Source organism: Anser anser (genome assembly GCF_964211835.1).
Source record: "Anser anser genome assembly, chromosome: 10".
NCBI classification, from domain to species: Eukaryota; Metazoa; Chordata; class Aves; order Anseriformes; family Anatidae; genus Anser; species Anser anser.
In genome coordinates, this window is record NC_139730.1 from 17134439 (window position 1) to 17156922 (window position 22484).

Sequence of the window (22484 nt, forward strand, 5' to 3'; positions counted from 1 at the left end):
TAAAAACATCTGATTGTTGTGCCAAAAAAAAATAAAATAAAGGTAACACAAAGTTAAGATGTATAGGGAGCTGGATGGAAAAGAACACTGAAAATATGATAATTTCCTCAAGGAATCAGTAATGTGTCTTCACCTGCATTCTATGTTTGTGTGTCATTCCTTCTAAAAAAGGGAACTGCAGAACCAGAGGTGCTGTAGAGGAAAGACACAAGTTTGCATAGAAAAATCTCTTTTATGGAGAGAGAAAAAAGACCACAACAGGACAAACTGGTGTGTTCTCATGATGGGTACAAAAGTACAAAGACAAAAATCTTTTGTCTCAGATTACCAGAAGGCGATAAACTAATACCTAAACTTGCAAAAAAACATTTAAAAAAAATGTGTTTTTAAAATATTGTTAAACTACGGAACTCAATGCCAGAGGAAGTTGTCAGGGCAGAAATTTGAGAAAGTATAAATGGAGATGAGGTATTTGCATCTCAAGAATACACAAACATTGCCAACAGTTCTGGGTAGTAAAACTTTGGCTTAAGGTCTAATCTAATCTCCTTTACATTCCTGCTTTTTCTGAGAGAAAATTCTGAAGGCATTCAAAATGGACAGGGAAAGCAGAGATGCAACTGAATGTGGACTGCTTCATGATGCATTTCTGGTTGACTGATGCTTTCAGTTTCTAAAGAAGATGGAGAGGTATATATTTGGAGCTATGGCCTCTTAAGTTAATTCCCCTGTGTTATTAAAGAACATACATGAAAGTACATGTATTCTGCAAGAAGCTACATGACCAAAATGTGTGCTTAGATAAAGATTATCAGTCCCATGTATGAGAAAATTAATTAACATATTTAGCATGCAGAGAGATGGATTTCGGCCAGCATAAGACAGAAGGAAGGGGATTCAACCACTGAACATGGTGTGAGACAGTGAGAATTGGCATTGAGAAAAGGCAGGTAGGAGGTTAATTAGCGCAAGATTTGGAGAATGGGAGAAAATACAGCAGTATGACAGAAGAAAAGCAAGTGGTGCTTACTAAGAAAATTTCAGCAGGCTTCCCTATGGAAATATTCCTACTTTTTTATAGCCATACTTGACTATATACCAACAAATTCTGTTTGTTTCTTCTTTTCTGTGAGTAGATTATTTCAAATTGAATGATTTTTCAGTCACACATAGAGATATTCCTCTGTGGTAAAAGCATTGTCTTAAAAACCTTTCTAATAGGATTCAGCACTAAGCTATATTTGTGAAGTCTGCATAGTATATTTAATATTGTCTTGTTTTACACAGGCAGATAAGTTTGTAAAGTTACAGGTGGTCTCAGATAAAATATAGTTTGTCTCATCAATTTTTCTAGCTGTTTTTCCTGCTTAAAACTTCATTTCTTCATTGCATTAAAACTGACTTAGCAATACATGCACATTACATTTAAATTGAGCCCGCATCCAATTGCGAAAAGCTAATTTCGGCACTTAATTCCAGTTGTCAAAGCTGCACAGTGATGGAATTGTCAAACGTTCTTAAGTTTTCATGTCATTACAAGTACAACAAGATTAGTCTGGAAATGTGGAATGATTAAAAAAAAAAAGATGGAGAAAAGAAACAAGAACATGTAGTTCAGCATATAAACCAGTATGCACCATTACTGTAGTGTCACTGGCTATGTCTCAACTGCCTTTGATGGGAGGTTGTGAAAGCAACAGCGGATGTGGTATGTCTGTGACCTACTTGACACAATCCCTCCGACTGTGACATTAGTGGTTCCTGGCAGGACAGTAAGCTGGTAATGAACCTACAAAAGTGGTTACAGGATTTTCCTATATACCTTTTGAAGAAAAAACACTCAAATATTCAAAATGGTAGAAAAGCAAAGTCAAGAGGGCTTAATTACAATATAGTAATATTTACCTGATTTGTAAATTCATAATTTTGATTAATCGTATAAATTGAAAATCACAGAAAGCAAACATAGCTAAGCTGAATGTGAGTAAGTCACAGAAACTATCCCTGTGGTCATTAAGTACTGAGTTACTGAAAATTCATCTAGCATATTTACAATGTAAATTAAAAGGTATCAAAAAGGATAAAATTGTTCATTATGTTTAAAATCTGTACCTTCATATCAAGAGGCTGGCCCAGGACAGATCACCTTAGGTTTCTTCACTTGAAATGACTGCAGCAATATTACTTCTGGTAGTGCTCTGCCAATATTCAAACAGCTTTTCCCCTTAACTACACTTCAGTGCCCAATTTTTGGAGAAAAGCAACACAACTCTGGAAGCAGTGTATAGGGGCTTAATACTACCTTACCTCTGATATTCTTTCAACATTAATCTTTAGATCTTGAACTGTCTGAACTATCTGAACTCTAATATTCTAAAAAATGACATTGACATCACCTGATTTTATAAAGCATCTTTGATCTAAGACAATATGAGTATATAATTGTTAAATACTTTCTTTAAAGATTAACTTACCTTATATTCAAATACATTTTATTTAGTTTAATCAAACAGTAGAAAGCAGACTCAGATGGTTGTCGAGCCTTTGAGTGTCAGTATAATTTCTCTAAAACCTTTGTCAGGTCTTTAATTCCTGTAATTTACTCCAATTGAACAAAAACCCAGTTTACTGGGGTTCAGGTTCCTGGACCCTGCCAAGCTTTCCAGCTGATTCACCCGCACACCACACACTTAAAATTTTGCACATATTTAGCAATTTCTGGTGACTTGTCCTAGCCGCATCATCTAGACGATGATTCCTCACTCAAACCAAGGTGAAACCCTCAGCTTCTTGCAGCCCCTTAACATGCCATTAAAGGGCCCAGAGCCGTGCAAGGGGTCTGCAGAAGGCTTGGGACAGGCTCTTCCGAGTGCCAGCACCGAGGGTGGCAGCTGCCAGGCTGCGCACCACTGCCCTGTCCCAGGGGAGCTGCTGGTGAGGGGGCAGACACAGGATGGAGATGGGGCACAGTCTGCAGAGCGCTGTCTCTGAGGACAGGACAAGGGCAGGTGACTCCAGCTTGGAGACCACATGCAGGTTGACACCAGCTGTGCAGGAGAAGGTACAGTCTGGTTTGGGCAAATGGCTGCTGTCAGCATGCCTGACTCCCCGCTGCCTCTGCCCCTTCTCCTCACCCCGCTTCTGGCTTATTCCCCTTCATACCCGTCTGCCCAGGTTTTGACTCCAAATTCCCTTCCCTCTTCTATAGGAGGCACAGTCCCTGCCGACTCCGTGCTTCTGGCCCCGCTCCCAGGCCTTCTGCCCCTGATTAAAGGATAAAAAAACAGCACAAGAGATCACACGTTTACATAATCTATTTAATAACTCTTTTCAAATAACTCAAAGCTAATTCTTGCTCCTGAAAAGATCTCAAAAGGACTCAAACAATTTAAAAGACTAAAATTTGTATTGAATTATTGAATATAAAAGATGACAAAATGCACTGTTGTGGGTTTCCGCAAATATACCCAAAATACCACAAATGCTGCCAAGTTCAGTCAGTCAAAACTGTGAGTCATAAGTGACTTTAGAAGGCATACGGTTTGGGTGTTTCGGTTTCTTTCAGGCTTTTTCAAGTCTAATGATGTCCCCTCTTATTTCAGCTTTTGGTATAGACTATAACCAAATGTAAAGCTGTTCACGCACCTAAGAAGAAAGGGACCAATAAAATCCTTCCCTAGGAAGCAGAACTTCGTCAAACACACCACAAACAGCAAAGAGGCTGGACTAGAACTATTGTAAATGGCAACACCAACCCACTGTGCAGCCCAACTGTGCACCCTACTGGTGTTTTTCTAAAATGACTGAAAATGCACTGTGTTAACCAAGAGGAAGATTTTGTGAGTTCTGAGGATTTCCTTGCATTCCACCCACCACTTGGTTAAAAGCCTTTTTGATTTCTGTATTAATTTTAGCATTTTTATGTATGCTCTAAGACCAAGATTATTTTTCCTTCTCAATACAATTAGAGCTGAACTAATTCATCTGCAGAGTGGCCACAGTAAGTCATAACTAGGTTATTTAAGAACATAATTTAAATATATGTATCTTATTTTTAGATCTCCCATACTGTTACTACATGTACTCTGCACAACAGCTGCCACAAAAGACTTCAAAGCCCTCTCGCAGAAATAATGCAACACTTAAGCTTCCACCATTCAGTTTGAAGCACTTACCGAAGAGTTAAGGTGGAAAGCCAGGGCATGCTGAAGATAGCAACTTGCAAAAGTCAGCAACTGGCCAGAGGCAGAGCTGCCAACCCCTGCAGCAGAACGCTGGGGTCCCGGTGGGCAGGCTGCAAGCTGAACGGGAGCCAGGAGGACGCCCGCAGTACAGCCAAGGCGGCCAGCCCGGCACCAGGCTGCGTTAGCAAGGGTAGCCAGCCGGCCCAGGAACTGCTCGTGCCCTTCTGTTGGGCACTTGTCAGACCATGCCGGGTGTGCTGGGTCCAGTCATGGGCTGCTTAGCAAAAGAAAAACTAGAGCAAGTCCCGTGGAGAGCAACCAAGATGACTAGGGGACCGGAGCTCAACACATTAGGGTAGGGTGAAAAAATTATGTTTGAAAAAAAAAAAGGCTACGTGGAGATCCTAGCCTTGCACTGTCTTCAACTACCTAATGGGACTGCAAAGATGGAGCCTGACTCTTCTCGGAGCTGCACAGTGACAGAACAAGAAGCAGCAAGAACAAATCACAACCCAGAAACTTCTAATCAGATAGAAGGAAAAAATCTCTCCTGGACGGTGGTCAAACACTGGAACAGGCTGCCCAGAAAAGCCCTGGAGCCTCCATTCTCAGAGACAAGCACGAATGAGCAGGAGAGGCTCTCAGCAGCCTCATCCAAGCTGCCCCTGTTTTGAGCAGAAGGTTGGACTACCTGATCTCTGCAGGTACCTTCCATCCCAAATCACTCTGTGCTTCTGATACTCCATGAAGATCATATGGCACGTCATCTACATTAAAATATGACAACATTGTAGGAAGAGGGGTAATTCTTATAAACAGCCCTGAATTGTGGAAGGAAATCCTCCTTCCTCTGAAGATGTTTGTTACAGAAAGTAATTCTTGATAGATCCCAAAAAACAGTTCTCTTGTTTTTTGAAGATAGTACAGTTAGAAATGTTCTTTTTCTACTTTCTGTCAAATTTAAGCAGAATTTGGTTTGTAACCTTTACTAAAATCTCTCAAATCATTTAGTTCAGAGGGAAAGGGCGTATATGATTATTTGTAATCACCTCCGAGCTATGTATGTACTCTATCTGGGTGCTGGCAGAAGAACCATCCTCCTGAGATCACTTAGTTTTAAAGGCTTACAACATATTCTTTATGAAAAAAAAAGTTATGCAAATCAACTGCAGTGATTTTATATAATTACGCTCTTCTTTGTAGACCAAGTGCTAAAGGGGTCCTAAAAACAACCACTATTCTTATACAAGGTTTTCCCCATTGATGGGATTCTGAGCATTCATACCCACTTTTCATCAGATAGCCACAGAAGAGGCATGGGTGTCCATGTTTTAACATCATAGTAACTGCAGGCCCTGGCAAAAAGCAGGACAAACTTCAGGATAAATCCAGCCCAATTTGCTGAATATTTAATATTTCAGGATGTTTGCATGAAAGTGAAGAGGTAGAAAAGCAAACGCTTACATGCAGTACCTTGTTTCAGATAAAGTTACGGGCCTCAAAACTATCACTATGGTGATAAGCCACCTGTATCTTAATAATTTTAATTGATGTATCTGCAGTAGTGTTTAACACATTTTAACATATTCGAGGTTTAGAGAACTGAATCTTCCCTCTGTGTCGGTAGAACATCTGGCACAGCAGGACTCTGATACTAATAGGGTGGTCTAAGTACTACAGTAACACAAACAATAAGGGCCACAAAAGCTGAAGATGAAAACAATAAACAAGACAAGCTGTGTAAATGGTAACATGACAGCCACTGCAACCGCTGATTGAGGAAAAATTCTTTTAAGGGACAAAACATAATTGCAGATCATCTTTTTGGGTGTCTTGAAGTAAGTATGATCTAGTCAAGGACACCTAATGTCTAATCCCAAACCTGCATAGTGTGTTAGTTTCAGCAATGTATCGAAGATCCTTTCTAAAGGTATGGTCTCAAAAGAACACAACCTCCACAATGAAAATCCCAGGTTACCAGCAGAATCAGAAGTCTGTAAAAAAGACTTCTGCTGGCAGGGAGCTACTTATACTGCTTTGCTCTTACCTCGCACATTGCAATTTTGCTGCCTGTGCCAGTACTTCCATCTTCAGCAGAAGATGTATAACACCGCAGATTGTGCATTACCACTTCTGTGAGTACTCCACACAGAGCAAGCACCATCTAAGTACTATCTTAAATGGAAAAGTTTGTACTGGTAGAAGAGAAACGAAGCTCCTGTCAGGGAATTTTAGGTGTTTGGGATTAAGTCCAACAAATCCTCCTGACTCATCTGTTATCTTTCTTGTTTTGCACTTCATCTAAAAAATTGGCTGTTTTAACCCCCCACCCCCCCGAAACTGTATTTCTTCTTGTACTCATCTTAAAGCCCCAGGACTCCCTTACAAAATTCAGCAGCAGTTCTGGATCCATGAAATGGATACTTCAGAGAAGATTAATAACTGAAATATGAGATTACAAAGTCCTGGCTGTAAAACTTTTGGATTAATGCATCGCATTCCTGGGCATGTGTCTGAACTCATTCTAGCTTGCCTGTGAAAACACAGTAGAAGAATTGCTGTGAAGTGGAGAAATGAAGGCAGGCCATCTCTGGATGCTTGTACCTCGGCATTGCTATTGCTTTGCAAGTACTTGATTCAGTAGGAATCATCCAGTTATGCAAAGCTATTTTGTTACACTGCCCCAAACCATGGCCAATAAGTGTAAAGACTGCATGCAGTTACTGGAAAGATCTTCAATGAGGTGGTGCTATATGAAAATGCCCGATCTACCCAGATTACCTGCTAGACAGAGAAAGGAAAAGCCATGTATTGCTCTGGTTACGGAAGCACTGGTAGATAACCAGGTAAGTTTAACTAGATTAATATCATGAACCAAGTTTCACAGGGATCACACATTTAAGAATAAAAGAATACAGACTGCATATCCAGCTATAAATCTGTGGAAAGCTTTCATGCGTCTGTTGAGGGATCATTAATTTGGGAACTCACATCCCTACCTTGTTAGAGTAAATGAATTGTTATTCCACAAAACACTGTTTTGCTGTTCGTATATAAAAACCACACCTAAAGCAAGTGCAGCTGAAGTGCTGCCTGGGCACCCACTTTGGTATACAGGAGTTCCAAAAATCTTATTCTACGTTCATCACAGTTAGGTCAAGGAGTAAGACACGCTGGCTTCCTAAGAGGGGTGGAAATCAATTGTGTTTGTAGTTAGGTTATGCTGTAAACTTTACACTGGAGGATGTGACTTCTTCATTTTCCTTTACCTGCAGAACACCTCACCGGAAAGCACAACCCTCAGACTTGCACATTGTCTTTTTTTAACTTTCCTCCAGGGTGAGCTCAGAAACTGCCCTCTGGTTCCTGAATATCTGAGCAGCTCCTAGAGATTATCTTGTTGATTCTTCCCTTTCTTTGTCATTAACAACCTTTCAGTACGTGTCCCCTGGGCTGTCCTCGAGGGCAATGAAAGACAGCTGGAGGAAGTCAGTAGATACCCAAAGTTAAATGTCAGATCTTCATAAAAATACAAACACTTCTGATCTGCTTCTTACTCCTGCAGTGGCATTCACCACGGTGGGAATAGGAGACGTACTTCTCAAACTCTTGCTCTGAGGGGTGCTAGATAAGTATAACGATCTTGCAGCCAAGATTGCTAAATTTATTACAGAAGCCTGTGATCCCAATAGTATATGGCTAATAACAGTGCCAAATATCCAAAGGCAGCTGCTCTTTAGAGGTTATCTGGTCCTGGACGCTTCCTCATGGAATACTGCAGAGCAATCAGCAAAGGCATATTACACCAGTGGGAGAAGCAAGCTGCTCTTCTTAGATATAGATGGGCAACAAACATCCAATATTTCTTTGAAAAAACAGCTGTGCCAGAGGACAAAGAGGACGTTTGTGCCAAAAGCAACCAGAATGTCTGCAAACTAGAAGTGTCTGTTGCTGCAAGTACGATGAGACAGCCCACGCTAACTGCCCTAGAACACTAACGCATTCTAGCTCTTTTGTCACTCTAAGCACAGAGTATAAACAATTTATTTTGCATTCAGAGGTTCAGACTTCGAAATAAAAAATAAATTCAAAATAAAGATTTCTTCGGACTAAAAAAGCCCAGAAGTTTGCTAAGACCTTTTTGCAAACTCATGCAGTCTGAATTCCAAGGTGCTTACAATCAATCTTTTTTATTTTATTCTGCATTTAGGTCAAAGACTCAGGTGTTGAGTAGAATGTACTTCATTTTCGACTTCCAATGCACAGAATTATATTTCCATTATTTTAACTACGTTTTCTCCCTTTTCACAGTTTTCCAGTGACTGCAGCAAAACCTTACGCTACAGCACATATATCAAAATCTTTTTTGACTGCTGAGAGTATCCTGCCAGTTCTTCTACATTAGTACTGGTACATCCTCTTAAAATAAACCATCTGCTAAAGGCAAATTCCTTTGTTCCATGCCTAAGCGCACTTGTCAGCCATTTGGATGACAAAGAATCGGAGAGGGCTGGACAGGGAAATGTTTGGAATGATGAGGAATGTTTAAAAAAGCAATACTTTACTGAGTGCTAAATGACATATTCCTGAGCACCAACCACTGCTTCTAGAGAGCAGAGAAAAAAAGCTGGGAAGAGCAGACCTTGGCAGGGTGACGATGACATTTTTCAACTGCTGTTGAGGGACTGCGCATTTAGGGTCAAGCACCTCTTGGAGGTGCTTGCTACTGGCAGAGACGGCATGATTTGACAGGCAGAGTTTAGGCAACAAAACTCTAAAATTTATGTAGAGAGCATGCTGACAGAAGGTGAGCCTAACCAGTGAAATGCTGTATATTAAATGCAATGTGCAGGCATCTGCACTATATACATATTATATATTTTTATAGGATTTATACCGGTAGATGTACGCCGGTAGCTGGATAGTAGCAGATAACCTTGAGCATGGCTGAGTTCAAAACGAGCTATTCTGCTGCTGATCAGGAACTCAGACTATCTTCTCATCTCTATATGCAACTAAAAAGACCTTCTTCAAAGTGCAAAGAAAGAAATGTAATGCAGTGCTGTGAAATATGCACCGTGAGAGCGTTCTGGCAGCAATTGACTAGAGAGTTTAAGTGATGGTTTTCTAAAACTTTGATTAATATTTTTTATATTCTAACTTAAGAAAGAACAAATTTCAAAGACCTTTTAATGAGGCCAAATGCTGTACTTCAAATTCTTGAAAACCCCAAACTGTATTTTGAGGTTGACTGTACTTACACTAAAGGATTTTTATTATTTCTAAGAAATTACTGCATCTTTGCAGACTGGCCAATACTATCCACATTTAGACCTGTATTTCATGACAGAAAATTCCCAGCAGCTTTTACAAATGAAACCAACTCATACCTGACTGTTTTTTAATAATAAAAATAAAATTTTAAAGACCCCTAGAATTAATCACTCACAAATTCTGATTTCCAAGTGGGAACAATTCCAGTAAGGCCAAATAAGTTGGCAAAAGCCCTCCCTACCCCACAAGGAAAATAATAATAATAATAATAATAATAATAATAATAATAATAATAATAATAATAAAACAGACATGCTACTAGACTTTTCAGCATATACATTGTAGTGAAATATTTGAAAAGCCATTCATACTGACACTCCTGTTTTTCGCTACCTTTAAGCACAAGGTTCAGAGCTTGCAACAGAAGTTGTTCCTGTCTTTGTTTCCTCATATATACTAGCCAGTCTGCCTCTCTTCAAACATGATGGTGAAGAAAAGTCAAACAAATAAATCTATCAATAACAGAAAAATAGATTGAGCAATGTAATTTTAACTTCTGCTATAGAAATAAATCAGTGAAGAATTTCTGGCACGAAAGATAAATGCACTTAGACTCAAAACCAATATAAATTCACTTACTTAAATTATTTCAGACAGAAGCAATTATTTACTGCATAAATATAAAACAGCTAAAAAAATGCTAATGTATCTAGTCAACATCACTATGAAAATCAAGAAACTGATTTTCAGACAAAAAAAAATCAGACTAGCAGCCACCTAGAGAACTTTTGCATATTTATATGAAAGTTATTCTTTTCCGTGAGTCATCCTATCAAATTACTTTAATCCCAAGTTGATCTTCATTTGGATGCATGCAGAATCCAGAGCAGAAATGAATACGCTAAAGGAAGCTCTCAGATGCACCCCAAAACCAGAGAAAATAGCCATTCTCTATCACCTTTCTGCTACCCAGGACCCCTGTGCTAGGTGAAGGACAGACAATTGGACCTTCACCCTGCCTGGGGCCTCAGTTTGCTGGGAGGCAACCGCATGTGCACTGCTAGATTGAGACCGAAGGGATACAGAACGCCAGCATCCCATACAGCCACATGTCAGGGAACTGTTGTTATATAATTTAAAGACAAACTACAGGATGGCCTAGGTATCTTTGGACATTTTCTTAAGAAGGGTGAGACCTGACAAGTCAAAACTCACAATAGATGCAAACTATGATGGTACTGAAGTAATAAACAAGGTATTAATTTAACATATGCTAAATAATACTTCTATACAGCTCCGTCTGTCCCATTTCATGGTGCCATCCTCAGAAGAAATAAAAATAACCTAAAAATGTACTCAATCAAAAATATATTTCTAATTAAGTTTACACGTAAATCCAGTTGCTGGTATAATGACTATTATGGACTTAATATCCTTGGTAGATTTAAACTGGTGTGCTGAATTTATTCAGAAGCATGAAACAACCAGAATCACTTCAGAAACACAAATCAAGGTCAATCACAATTTAAAAGTTAGCAAATGAAATTAGTTGTTATTATGGTTAACATTCTTGGATTAATCATAAGGCTGCATAAGTATCACTTAGCGTGATGTTTAGACCTAAAAATTTGCCTTGACATTTGGAATAGTACTTGTATCAAACTTTGGATTTGTGTTTAAATGAAATGCAAAATGAGAGAAATAAACAATGCTGAAAATGCATACTTCTTTTTCCCAGAGGAATTGTAATCTTGGATCTAAAGCCTGCAGTATTTTCTCTTTTGGTCCCTATTGTATTTCAAATGTTGCTCCAATCAAGATCAGTTTAAAAAGAATTTATCTCCATTTAAACTACTAACTAGATATGCTAAGAATAACATGTATAATTTTGCATTTTTTCTGTGTAACCTACCAACAAAACACATAGGAAAAACTTAAAATACTTTCATTTCATTAATTGTAAAATGTGTTAAGTGGTTAAATAAAAAAATATTTTTCTTTTAATCAATTAAACTAACTTAGGTAAAGCAAACTGACTAAAACTAGCTCTACTGTGTAATGTCAGTGCTGTGTTCATATATCTGTCAATAGACAAAATTATTATTCTAATAAATGAGTCACTTTTGCGTGAGATTTGTCTTTTACAACAGCAACATTGTGAAGCAAGTCTAAGCTACTACCGAGGATTTAATCCTCACAAACAGCTGCCTAACAACCACACTTCTCTGAACAGGAACAAATTAAGGGCATCTACAAGACTCCAGCTGTGCTAATGAATTTTTCCTTCCACATCTACAAACAAAACTAAAATACCTGCAGGACTTTTTAAAGAATGTCAGTGTTCTTATGTCTCCATCCTAAGAAATAACTCAGATTCATATCATCTGTATTATTATTCATTTATCATTGTACCAGTTTTACAGATACATATTCAGATTAAAATACCCAGCAGGAAAAATCAAGACAAATAAAAGTATAAAAATAGAACATTTTTATTTCAAAACGAACTACAGAATAATATCTAACATCTGAAAAACCATTTATAAGACAACTCAAAAGGAAGAGGAGTTTGGGTTAGATTAAATACAACAGAAACTGCAATAAATCCATGATTTCAGTACAGATTAGATTGCTTCCCTCAGCAATATACTCTAGGAACTAGCAGAGCAGCATAGCACAGCATCCTGTTTTGATCACTGGATTTTTTCACTGGGGGAATGGGGCTGTCTAATCACTGCAACAAATTCTCCATTTCTTGGTAAGGACATTTCAAACAGCAAAATGATTCTTCAGCCTGCCGCATACCTTAAAAATCTACCAAAGGGACCCAAGAAGTGAAATTAGGATGTCATCACAAGCATCCAAGCAAGTTAATGTCTAAAGCCTCTAACCAGCCTTAAAATGTCATTGCAAATCACAAAGAAGGTGAAACTCTTAGCAATAACAGCAGCAGCAAAGCACCGTACAGGCAGCCAATTGCAGCTGCTCTTCAGGCACGCCGGTGCACATGCTTGTCCTGGCACCCGGGGCGTGCTGGGCACACGGACCCCCACGGAGAGCATGCAGGGTCAGCCGCTGCACCCTGCTAACAGCAGGCATGCACACAGAGAAATACTTCTCTGCAAGAAAGCACACAAGACATCATACCCCTTCAGGGGCATAATGCTCACTAAAACTTACAGTCAACTAAAAACTAGTAGCACAGGTGAACATCAGCATGCCCTACCTAAAAAAGGCAATTACGTATTAGCTAATTCTCACTTTCTGATGATCTCCCCCTTTATTGCTACTTCCATTTATTCATGCATTCCACAGTGCTTTATTCAACTGCCCTTAGTGCTTAGTGGCCTCTCTTTTCTCCTCTTTTGAGTAGTCTGCTACCCTGCCCTCCTGAGTTACTTTTGTATTTTGCATGCTGACATCCCCTGACCTCTAAAGTGCCGGTACAAATGAGTTGAGCCAATTTCACTTTATTGTCAGTACATGATGAGAAGAGAAAAAGCAACACATCTGAAAAAGGTTAAGACCAGAAAAGAATGGGAAAATGAAAGCAAGACTCAGCCCTTCTATAGCACTTCGCAGAATACTTCCTTGGACTTCCACCCCCTACTGCAGGTGGAAGTACACTGGGAATTATTTGCCTGACTCCGGCGTCAGCTTAACTGAAAACTTGCTGTGTGCATATTTATTGAGAGCAGGCTAGCATCAGCTGCCTCCAGAAAATATGCAGAGCTGGGCTTGTTCATATTGTAAATAACTGCAGTGCTCTGATTTCCGAGAAGAGTTCCTTCTTCCACAAGGGCTGATACTAGCAGGAAAATGTAATGTCTGTATTCGTTTAAACAAACAGCGTGCTTAAGATGAGGATTTTGGTCATTTCTCCAGTCTGATCAAAAAGTTACCCTACTAAAAATGAGAAAGAAGATATCTCAGGCGCTCTCTCTCTTCTAAGGTTCAGGAAATGAGCTCCTCATAAATGTTTCAGAGAAGTCTCCCTCACTGGCATCCCCACAAAACATCAGCGCCGTCTCACAGGGAAAGGAGGGAACAGTTTCTCTGTGTCTGCACATTGTAGGGGTGGCCATCATTTGTAACACTGTGAGCCACATACAACATTTGTCATAAGGCCAGTGACCATTCACCTTCATGCATTCACGCAATCAAAGGTTAGCCACACCGTACCTGTTGTTGTTAACTGACCATGAGGTCTGTGGGAGGAAATACTTGGTGTGTGCATGCACGATGCCGAGTACGAGAAAATCCCTGTCGACCAATTGGACTCTAAAGCGCTACTGCTATAGCAGGTAGCTTGTGCAAAGCCAGGTTGTTTCAGTGTAATAAACATTTACAAACAGATGTAATGAACATTAGTGTGACAAGCTCATTCTACAAGGTAAGATGCATTTCACATCTCTCTCTGAGAGCTGATAATCTTATTCTTTCTCTAGTTCAAAGCCTTCTGCAGTGTGGAATAGGAGTTATGCAACATTTCTGGGTTGCAGATAACTCAACAAAAATCACTCATTTTTGATATATGCAACTAACGCTGAGTATTTCAGAGACTAACATCTGGGAAAGTGTAGCATGGTGATACTTCTTAAAGAACTGAAGGATGATTAAACAGGTTTTATTTAGATTGTGGAAACCAGGCACGAATCTCAGACCAAGTGGTAGCAGTAATACATGGAGAGAATAAAGAAAAGGGTGAAAGAAGTCCAAGACAGATACACATTTTAAAGTAGCTGCTGCCCCATCACTCTGTGGCTTATCATTACCTCACAGCTTTATCTTCCTGCCTGCTGTCTTAGCAAAATGGTAGTGAGAGGCACGGCTGTTACAAACCCCAGGATCACCCCCTTCAGACAGCAGACATATCACTAGAAATAAAACCCAGATCTTTGTCAGCAATCCTGCAGACTCCCACCACTTGTAATCAGGAAGAATTTATACCTCCTAAAAGGACGTTAAGGATAGCACCACAGAGGCAGCTGTTGGATGATAACACAAGTACGCCAAGCACCAGCCAGCAGTCGTGCGCTGTGACAGTCTCCCACAAATATCCGGGGCTCGCAATAAGTCGTTGTAGTAGCAGGTCATCCTATAAAGAGGTTTTATAGGCAAAGACCCCTCCAGCATTTTTAGGTGTGTCGTCTATGTTATAAGCCACAGGTATAACAAAGCCATTAGTACCACTAACTTCAGACACTGTGTGGGAAACTAGGAACATGGCAGCACCACCTCGTCTCAGACAACCCCGTGAAGCCCGTGGTATTCCCTCCCAGGCACTCTTTGGCCTCTGCCGAAATCTTACACATACAACAGGCTCTTCTCTGGTTATCTTCTCCCTTCTGAATAAACGTGTTTTTAATGAACCTCCCAGCTTAATGCTGCTCTCACAACTTGTCCACTGCCACAGCTGAAGTCACAGCAAAGTAGGAAATACAGGGTTTTCAGGTCCTGCATTTTCATATGTACATATTGCATGGAAATCCAGATCTTTCCCACAGGGGACACATCTCTTCATGCCTGGAGAAAACGAGGCATAAAACTTTTTTTTTTAGGCCTTCCTGATGTCAGGATTTGTCCTCAGTAAGAATTTGCTTATAGATAACAAACAAAAGGTTTACAAACAAGATCACTTTGGAATACATATAGACATGGAAATTCTCTAACAGTCACTTATTAATAGATCTTAATCTCAGTGTATAATGAAGAAAAACAACAGTTCACTGGATCCTCCAACTACTTTGAGTTTGTCCACATATAAATCACATACATCTTTAAAATGTGAAACCTCTCATTTTTGTTGTGGATAAAAACAATATACTACAACAAAGAAGAGTTCTAAAGAGAATGTTTTAAAAAGCTCTTTCCCTTTTTGTAAAATAATTTCTCACTTCTGCTAAATCTTTTATTTTCAGTTTTATTCTATATGCCATTGCCTGAGCAGACCATAAAAAGCATTCAGTTCTGGGAGCACTTTGGAAAGATTTAGGCATACTAATTCCCTCAATTACTTCTTTAGATCTATTTTTAATCACAATTTTAAAACAATAAAAGTACCATTATACAATATTACAAAATATTTCAGTGTAATTCTGAATTAATTATGTAGCAGCAAGAAAGTCCATATTTATATGTCTGATTTCCACATTTAGCTATTTAAACTTGCATCATCCTTTAACATGAAACCTCAGAATAAACAACGGTCTTCCTTTTGTGAGCCTAATTATCAATACCTTGCTATTAATAGATGAATTTCATACATATAGATGTAATTACTCTAAATATTTGTATGCTTCAGATACAGACATGATCCATTATTATGTGTCTCAAATCTCTTTTGCAAAGGTTCTATGGCATGCAAGATGTTCATTTTACCGTTGGCTATGATCTCTTTTTCTTTGAAGGCCCCAAGAGTAGAGATTTAGAAAAAAGTCCTTAATAGGACCACACAGATGAAGACCCATGTAGCACAAGCTAAAATTATTGTTTCGGCAATCTCATTCCCAAAGAGAATTTCTACTCTTCAGTAAGGTAATGATTACACCAACATCACTTTTGTGACAACAGGACTCACCAAAGCACTCTAAATCAAGCAGTGCTAGCTGCTGACAGCACACCCAGGCTCACGTACTCGTTTGCCCTGCAATGAGACCTGGCTTTTCAGCACCTGCATGCTACAAGTATCTGGACGCTACACAACACATTAAATCACAAATCGTTGCTACTGATTTCATTATTTCCTTAAACAACAAACAGCAAGGTCTTTGTACTAGAGATAGCTCTACAAGACTTTGTAGTTAGAAGAAAAACAGTCATGAGAAAATATACAATTTTTCATACTATTAGCATCATTTTTAACAACAAAAGCTGCACATACTCGGTTCATTCTGTTGGTTTAGATAAAGCTAATTCCCCAAATTACATATGAACGTTTTAATTATATTATTTTTATTACCATGTAATGCCACACAACACAATGTCTCTCCACATTACTATTGATTTGTACATCATAAAGATAGCACGTATCTCCTATCTGCCTCTTTCATTCTTATCTTTAATAAAGGATTTATAATTTAATATATTCTTTACCATTATTTTACTGTTTCTTAACTACAATACATTAGTTTGTCAGAGTGTAATTTGTTTTGACCAAATTTCCCTGAGTCATTTGAGAGGTGTAACATATTTTTGGTTTTGCAGCAAAGAATTTCTGAAAACATACTGTGACTTTTTAGGACTAACTCTAATCTATTGTAAACAGTATAAATAGCAAGAAATCTACCCCTATGTCCCATCTCCATTCATATTAACATTTTCTTTTCTTTCATCATTAGAATGTAAACACATCCTTAATTAAAAGTTATGTTTGCCCCTATTGCACAGTTTTTTCTCTGAATTCTTTTAAATCTCTAAAGCATAATCTATACAAAATCTTTGAAACCATGATCACTATACATTTTCTTAAAATATAAAACAAATACATTTGAACCATGACCAAAGAGAAGCAAATAAGTATACACCAATACTGCTTAAGTATCATTCGTGATACTAGCTTTTAAGTGATATAAACACACACATAATGTATATACATTTATTTCTTTTTCTAGTACTCTACTATAGTCACACAATCCAAATAATTCTGACGATTTCCTAAAAAATAATCTATTTCACTGTGAATGCAACTTTAACATTCTAAGTATAAAAATAGATTTTGAAAACATATCTCATTTTTCATATTTACTCCTTTTCCAGTTAGTTCATGCGTCTTATGCAGGAGGCAATATTAAAATCTGAAATCAAAATATTTAACTAACATTTACTCAAGAATGAAAATGTAGGTATGCATCACTCATTATATAACCAATACCACTTTTGTTACGCTTGTCAGTGTAGGATTGCAACTATAACATCATTAAGCACAATACATTTTCTGATTCTAACAAACAGATAAACCTAATTCAAGAGGGACAACTGTTTTATTAGGAAGATTCCCAGATAGGATAAATATAAAATACAAGGTACTTACAGTGAATTCACAGAAATCAATGCTATCAAGACTTTTGCTTCTGTGTATTCTCCCTTTTATTCTTCTTAAAGAAGGCTTTCCCTGACTTACACTACAGGTAGCACCATTGGGATTTTCGGAAGATGGAGTTACCCTGCCAAACAAAAAGAGCCACATATCAGACAAAGAAATTATAATTTTATTTATATTTTAATATACATTTGCAATTAATACTTTTGCTTAAAGTAAATAATATACAAGAGAATAAACATATGGTCATGTTACACAAACAAGGGTCTCAATCCAAACTTTAGTTTTCAATCAGTAAGTGCCAAAATAAGACTACAAAAGCATGTAAAAACCTAGCTCCCATTAAATCTACCACTGCTTGCAGGTTTAGTCATCTGTACATTTTCTGTAAAAATGTAAGAAGTATCAAAAAAAAACAGACTACAGAGAAATATATTTTGAAAAAATAAAAGGAATATTTTTCCCTATTAATTCAGTGGAAAACTGAGTTCTGTGATACATGTTGATAGTCTGTCAGTTAAATCAGCAGGAGCCTGGCAGAATTTGGCTTTTGAACTTTTCTAGTTTGAGCGCTAATGGTACTTCAGCTGCTCTAGTAATGAATAATGATGAACGATAACAAAATGAAAAGGATCTATTAAAGCCATAGAGGTAATATATTAAGGAAATACAGTTTATAAGTTATTTCATCACATTAGTAGTCTAAATATAGTCCTAAGGGAGTCTATAACTGAAATATTTTGAGTAAGTAATCCATATTTCAAGGAGCTTGTTGAAGTTGTTACTGAGTAAAAGTGGGGTTAACAATTAACTAAATGTACTAAGTTTTGAAAGGTCGGTATTTTAAACACAAAACAGTCTCTAGTCAGTCTGACACCACATTAGGAATGCTTTATTTCAGCAAATACGCACACCTGAAAAAGGAAAAGTCTTACTGAGCAGATTGTCTTTTGGGGATAATTTCTCAAGTGCAGATGTAAGAGGTCACAAAAATTAATGTGTGCATGTGTGCGCACATACACATTTATCTCTATCTTTTTTGCATTTCCCAAGAATTTGGACAGCAGATCAGTGGTTTTCTCTGTAACCATTAAGATTCCTGTCCCCAAAAAAATTTATGTATATTTTTTCATTTTTGTTTTTACTTGGAATTAATGGCTTTGGTATGCACATAAGTGCTTTTCCAAATGATGAAGAGAGGTGGAAATGTCCTTACATATGCACATCACCAGAAAAGGACTTTGCATAGAGTAGGCCGCATTAACACAAAAGAAAAAATCCAAAGTACAAAATACAAAAAACACAGGCTGAATACACTTGCATGGTCACGGGGACTCTGAGGTCTATGTGAGGTCTGCTTCATTTGAACTTTTAAAATTTCTTATTCAATTTATAAAGACCTTAATATTTGTTAAATTACTGTGATACCAAATTGAGATTTTGTTTTCATATGGCTAAGTTTTTTGGTTTTTACACGGGCACACGTACACACACACACAACTTGCTATCAGTTCCCTTGACAGTACAGTAACTTGTTTTAGACATTTTTCTCCTTGGGTTAATTTACTTCTGGGCTTTCAACTGCAAAGACACATAGTATTTTCTAAATCATTACATAACTATTATATTCAGACATATATAAATTTCTTGCTCAAACTACACCAGCTTTTTGGTATAATTACATATGGATTGAATTGTGAGAAAGATGCCTGGCTACTACTGTACTACAATTGTCCACAGGAACTAAAAAAAATGCCACGGATTCCTTGCTAAAATGTCCTAAAGAATTACTAGGATAAATTTCCAAAGAGATACAGTTGCTCAGTTGCAACTCTTGTTCGCATACAAAGAGTGACACTCTCAGAGACGGTATATTTCAGTTGTATGAATGTATCTTTCGGACACCTTACAGGTCTCTGCAAACACTTCTGGTAAAGTTAACCCAGATGTACATAACCATACATCTTCTGACTCCATGCCAAACACAGACCTTGGAGCCCACAAAGAGATCCACTGCTTTCACTTCAGCTAGGTCTGGATTCAGTCTCTCTTCAGAGAACATTTGAGGGTTGCCTATTTCAGTACTTATCACTTGGTCATTACATCTTAATGTTCGCCTCTGTCCAATTAAATGCTTAACATGTTAGACTAATGACTTTCTTCCTTAAATTTAATAGAAAAGTTCTTGAACAACTGTAAGCTGCAGTGGACTTTTCTTAATTTTGATTTATTTTTCAACCCCCTTGTTTTCGGGCCTTGCCTGTAAATGTACATCTGTTTTTAAATTTTAAGTCTTTTAATGTTTTCTCATACTAAGAAGACTTTCAAAAAATAAAAAGAACTAAGAAAAACGACATGTGAAAGACAAACATTTAAAAATAACAGGCTAATCAAAGTGATGTAATTTGTACAAAGAACTAAACTAATGACGTATTTTGAAGGCCCTTCCACTTGGGAGCTCCATTCTTAAAAACCACTTGAAAAAACTGCAAGAGAGGAGCATAATTTGCTGCCTCTGGAATCCATCCATAATTTTGTTCAGCTGGAGAATAAATGATGGATATTACTTACTAGCTTCTATGGTTCCAAATCCTGCTTTAAAAATCACATTTAACTTCAAAGTATTATTTTGTGGGAAGGAATATCGCAGTTCATATATTGCCTTCATTTTTTTATAAAATCCCTAACTTCACTGTGTCTTTCACAAATAAATAAAGCAATATTTAACCAACTAAAGGAAAACCTAATCAATATCACCAGTGGGAATCTGGAAGCTTTGCACTATATGCTGCTTAAATGAAGTCAGGCATCCACATGTACAGAAGGATGTTTTTTTGACTCTATGGTTGATTAGGAAATTTTGGGACAAATGTAAAGAAATTAAATATCAGCTTCTCCTGTGCCTCTGCTAATCCTCTAGTTCAAAGTGCAAAGAGAAGCACTAACAGATCTGAGGCAGACTTGGATCTGTGTCGCCTGCCCTCTCAGAACACTGGATGCAGCAACAAAACCCTCAAGAATTGCAGTAACAGTACAGCACTGCAGCAGCAGTTTCAGCTACTGGAAAATCCCACAAGGAATAAGACCCCAAAATGAACTCTATGAAGTTGTAATATAAACAGGAATGTTAGTTTCGGTGAGTCAAAATTCATGAAAAAAGGTGTTTGAGTTTGACTTGAAACTAAATTTCGCATAAATCTGATATACAGATTTTTTAATTCTTCTTACTTTTCAATCTTGCTTTGTGTTCTCAACGTTTCCATTGTAACTAGAGAAACCAAGTTTGTTTTTTCTTTTTTTTTTTTTTTAATGTACACTGAAACTATCATGCAATACTACAATTCTGGCATCTGGACCTCTAGCTAAAAAAAAATTAAATTAAATTACTCGTGAAAGTTGACACATCTGATTACCTCCTACCTCCATTTTTTGTTTGTCTGGTTTAATTAAGACAAAATTTCTGAGTGAGTTGCTAAGTCACTGGCAGTAGTACAGGGGTACAGAGGAATTATCACAGGTGAAGGCAGGAAGATTTCGAAGAGCCCTTTTAAAATGTCTGCATCTCATCAACTAATACAAGGCAAGCACTCCTGAATCAAAGCTTAAGAATAAGATCTTCAAAGCAGCCTACACTTTTAAAAAGTTGAATATAGCATCCAGATCTTGGAAGGGTGTGAGCAGTTCTGAATGCCTTTTTTGAAATGTGCTGTTTCTGCTCATTGAAGAATGTGTTCAATATCCTGGAAACATAACAGCTTTATAGTGTGGCTTGTCTGGGGACTCCTAAATTAAGGCACCCCTGTTCGCTAATTTCTGGAAATTTTATTCGAGTAAAATTGGATGACTCTGTAAATCCCACCTTGAGCCAGAGGCCCTTGTTTATTATCCACAACACTTAAAATGGTGTCATTGACCTTGCTAGTCCCTGATCAGCTATCAGATTACATAACTGTGACTCTGAATTATTTCTCTAGTTGGTAAAATAAGCAAAAACATTAATATACTTTCAGTATTTGTGTTCCACTGATAAACATGCAAGCCTAACAAAGTACTAGGCAACAGTTTCTTCGAAGTGCACCATCACATCAACGGCTAATGACTGGCACACTGTGATGTAATTACGTGGAATGTATGTAAAATAGCATAGTTTTTATTATTTAAAAAGGTACTTCTATGCTACTTGCACACAATTACAATTTATAACAAGCGTCAATATTACCTAACTTTTTTCTATAGCTAGACTTTGGCTTAAATGGCTAAACTAACATTACTTTAGAGAGAGCAGTTAGACTCAAGAGGTTTTAAAAATGCAGACAATTCTCTTAATATTTAGTGATTTACAGTTCGGAACTCTAATCTATAAGAAGTCTTCTTATAGAAGACTACCTATATAATTAAATGTCTTGAAATGAAACATTTTCTGTATTTGTTTTCTGAGTGTAGCATTAATGCTATAGCTAAGGCAGGGAGGACAAATCTTTGACAACGATATGTCCTCAACAAGACTCACAGTGACATAACTACTAGTTTTCATATCCTGCAAGTAGTCTACCCATCTTAGTAAACAGCACCGAGGTACTTGTGGCAAATGGTTACTACAGATGGTCACACAATGTGTGAGTCTGAAACTTCTTTGAAACTTCTATCTCTAGAAGTCACACACATCTCAGCTGAGAGATGTGTAAAGTTTCTGTGTTTGTGCCCTCCTATTAGAAGACAGGCTTCCCCAGTACGACAGCGAGGATGTCAGCCGGGCTCAGCTGAAGGTGACCAGTATGCCTCCTGGCTCCATCAAAAGGCTGGAAAAGCTGAAAATGCTCCCACTGATCTGCCTGCAAGACCTAACATTTATAGTCACTCAGTATTTGTTTGGAAAAAAAAAAAAAAAAAGCCTAATATGAAGCAATGACTAGCATCACTGAACAGTCACCTACTACACGTAATTCTTGTGTATCTGCAGATACCTCCAGGTATAAGCACAGCAT

General features: G+C 37.8%; 1 protein-coding gene across 7 annotated transcripts in view; it reads right to left on the bottom strand.

The window, feature by feature from the left end:
- The window catches only part of TJP1 (tight junction protein 1), a 164507-nt gene that overhangs the window by 136763 nt on the left and 5260 nt on the right, over nucleotides 1–22484 (bottom strand). For all 7 annotated transcript variants that reach the window (XM_083850964.1, XM_083850961.1, XM_083850967.1 and 4 more), the window contains exon 3: nucleotides 17491–17623. In XM_083850964.1, the coding sequence (XP_083707090.1) occupies nucleotides 17491–17623 (133 nt within the window). The remainder of the gene's footprint in view (nucleotides 1–17490; nucleotides 17624–22484) is intronic.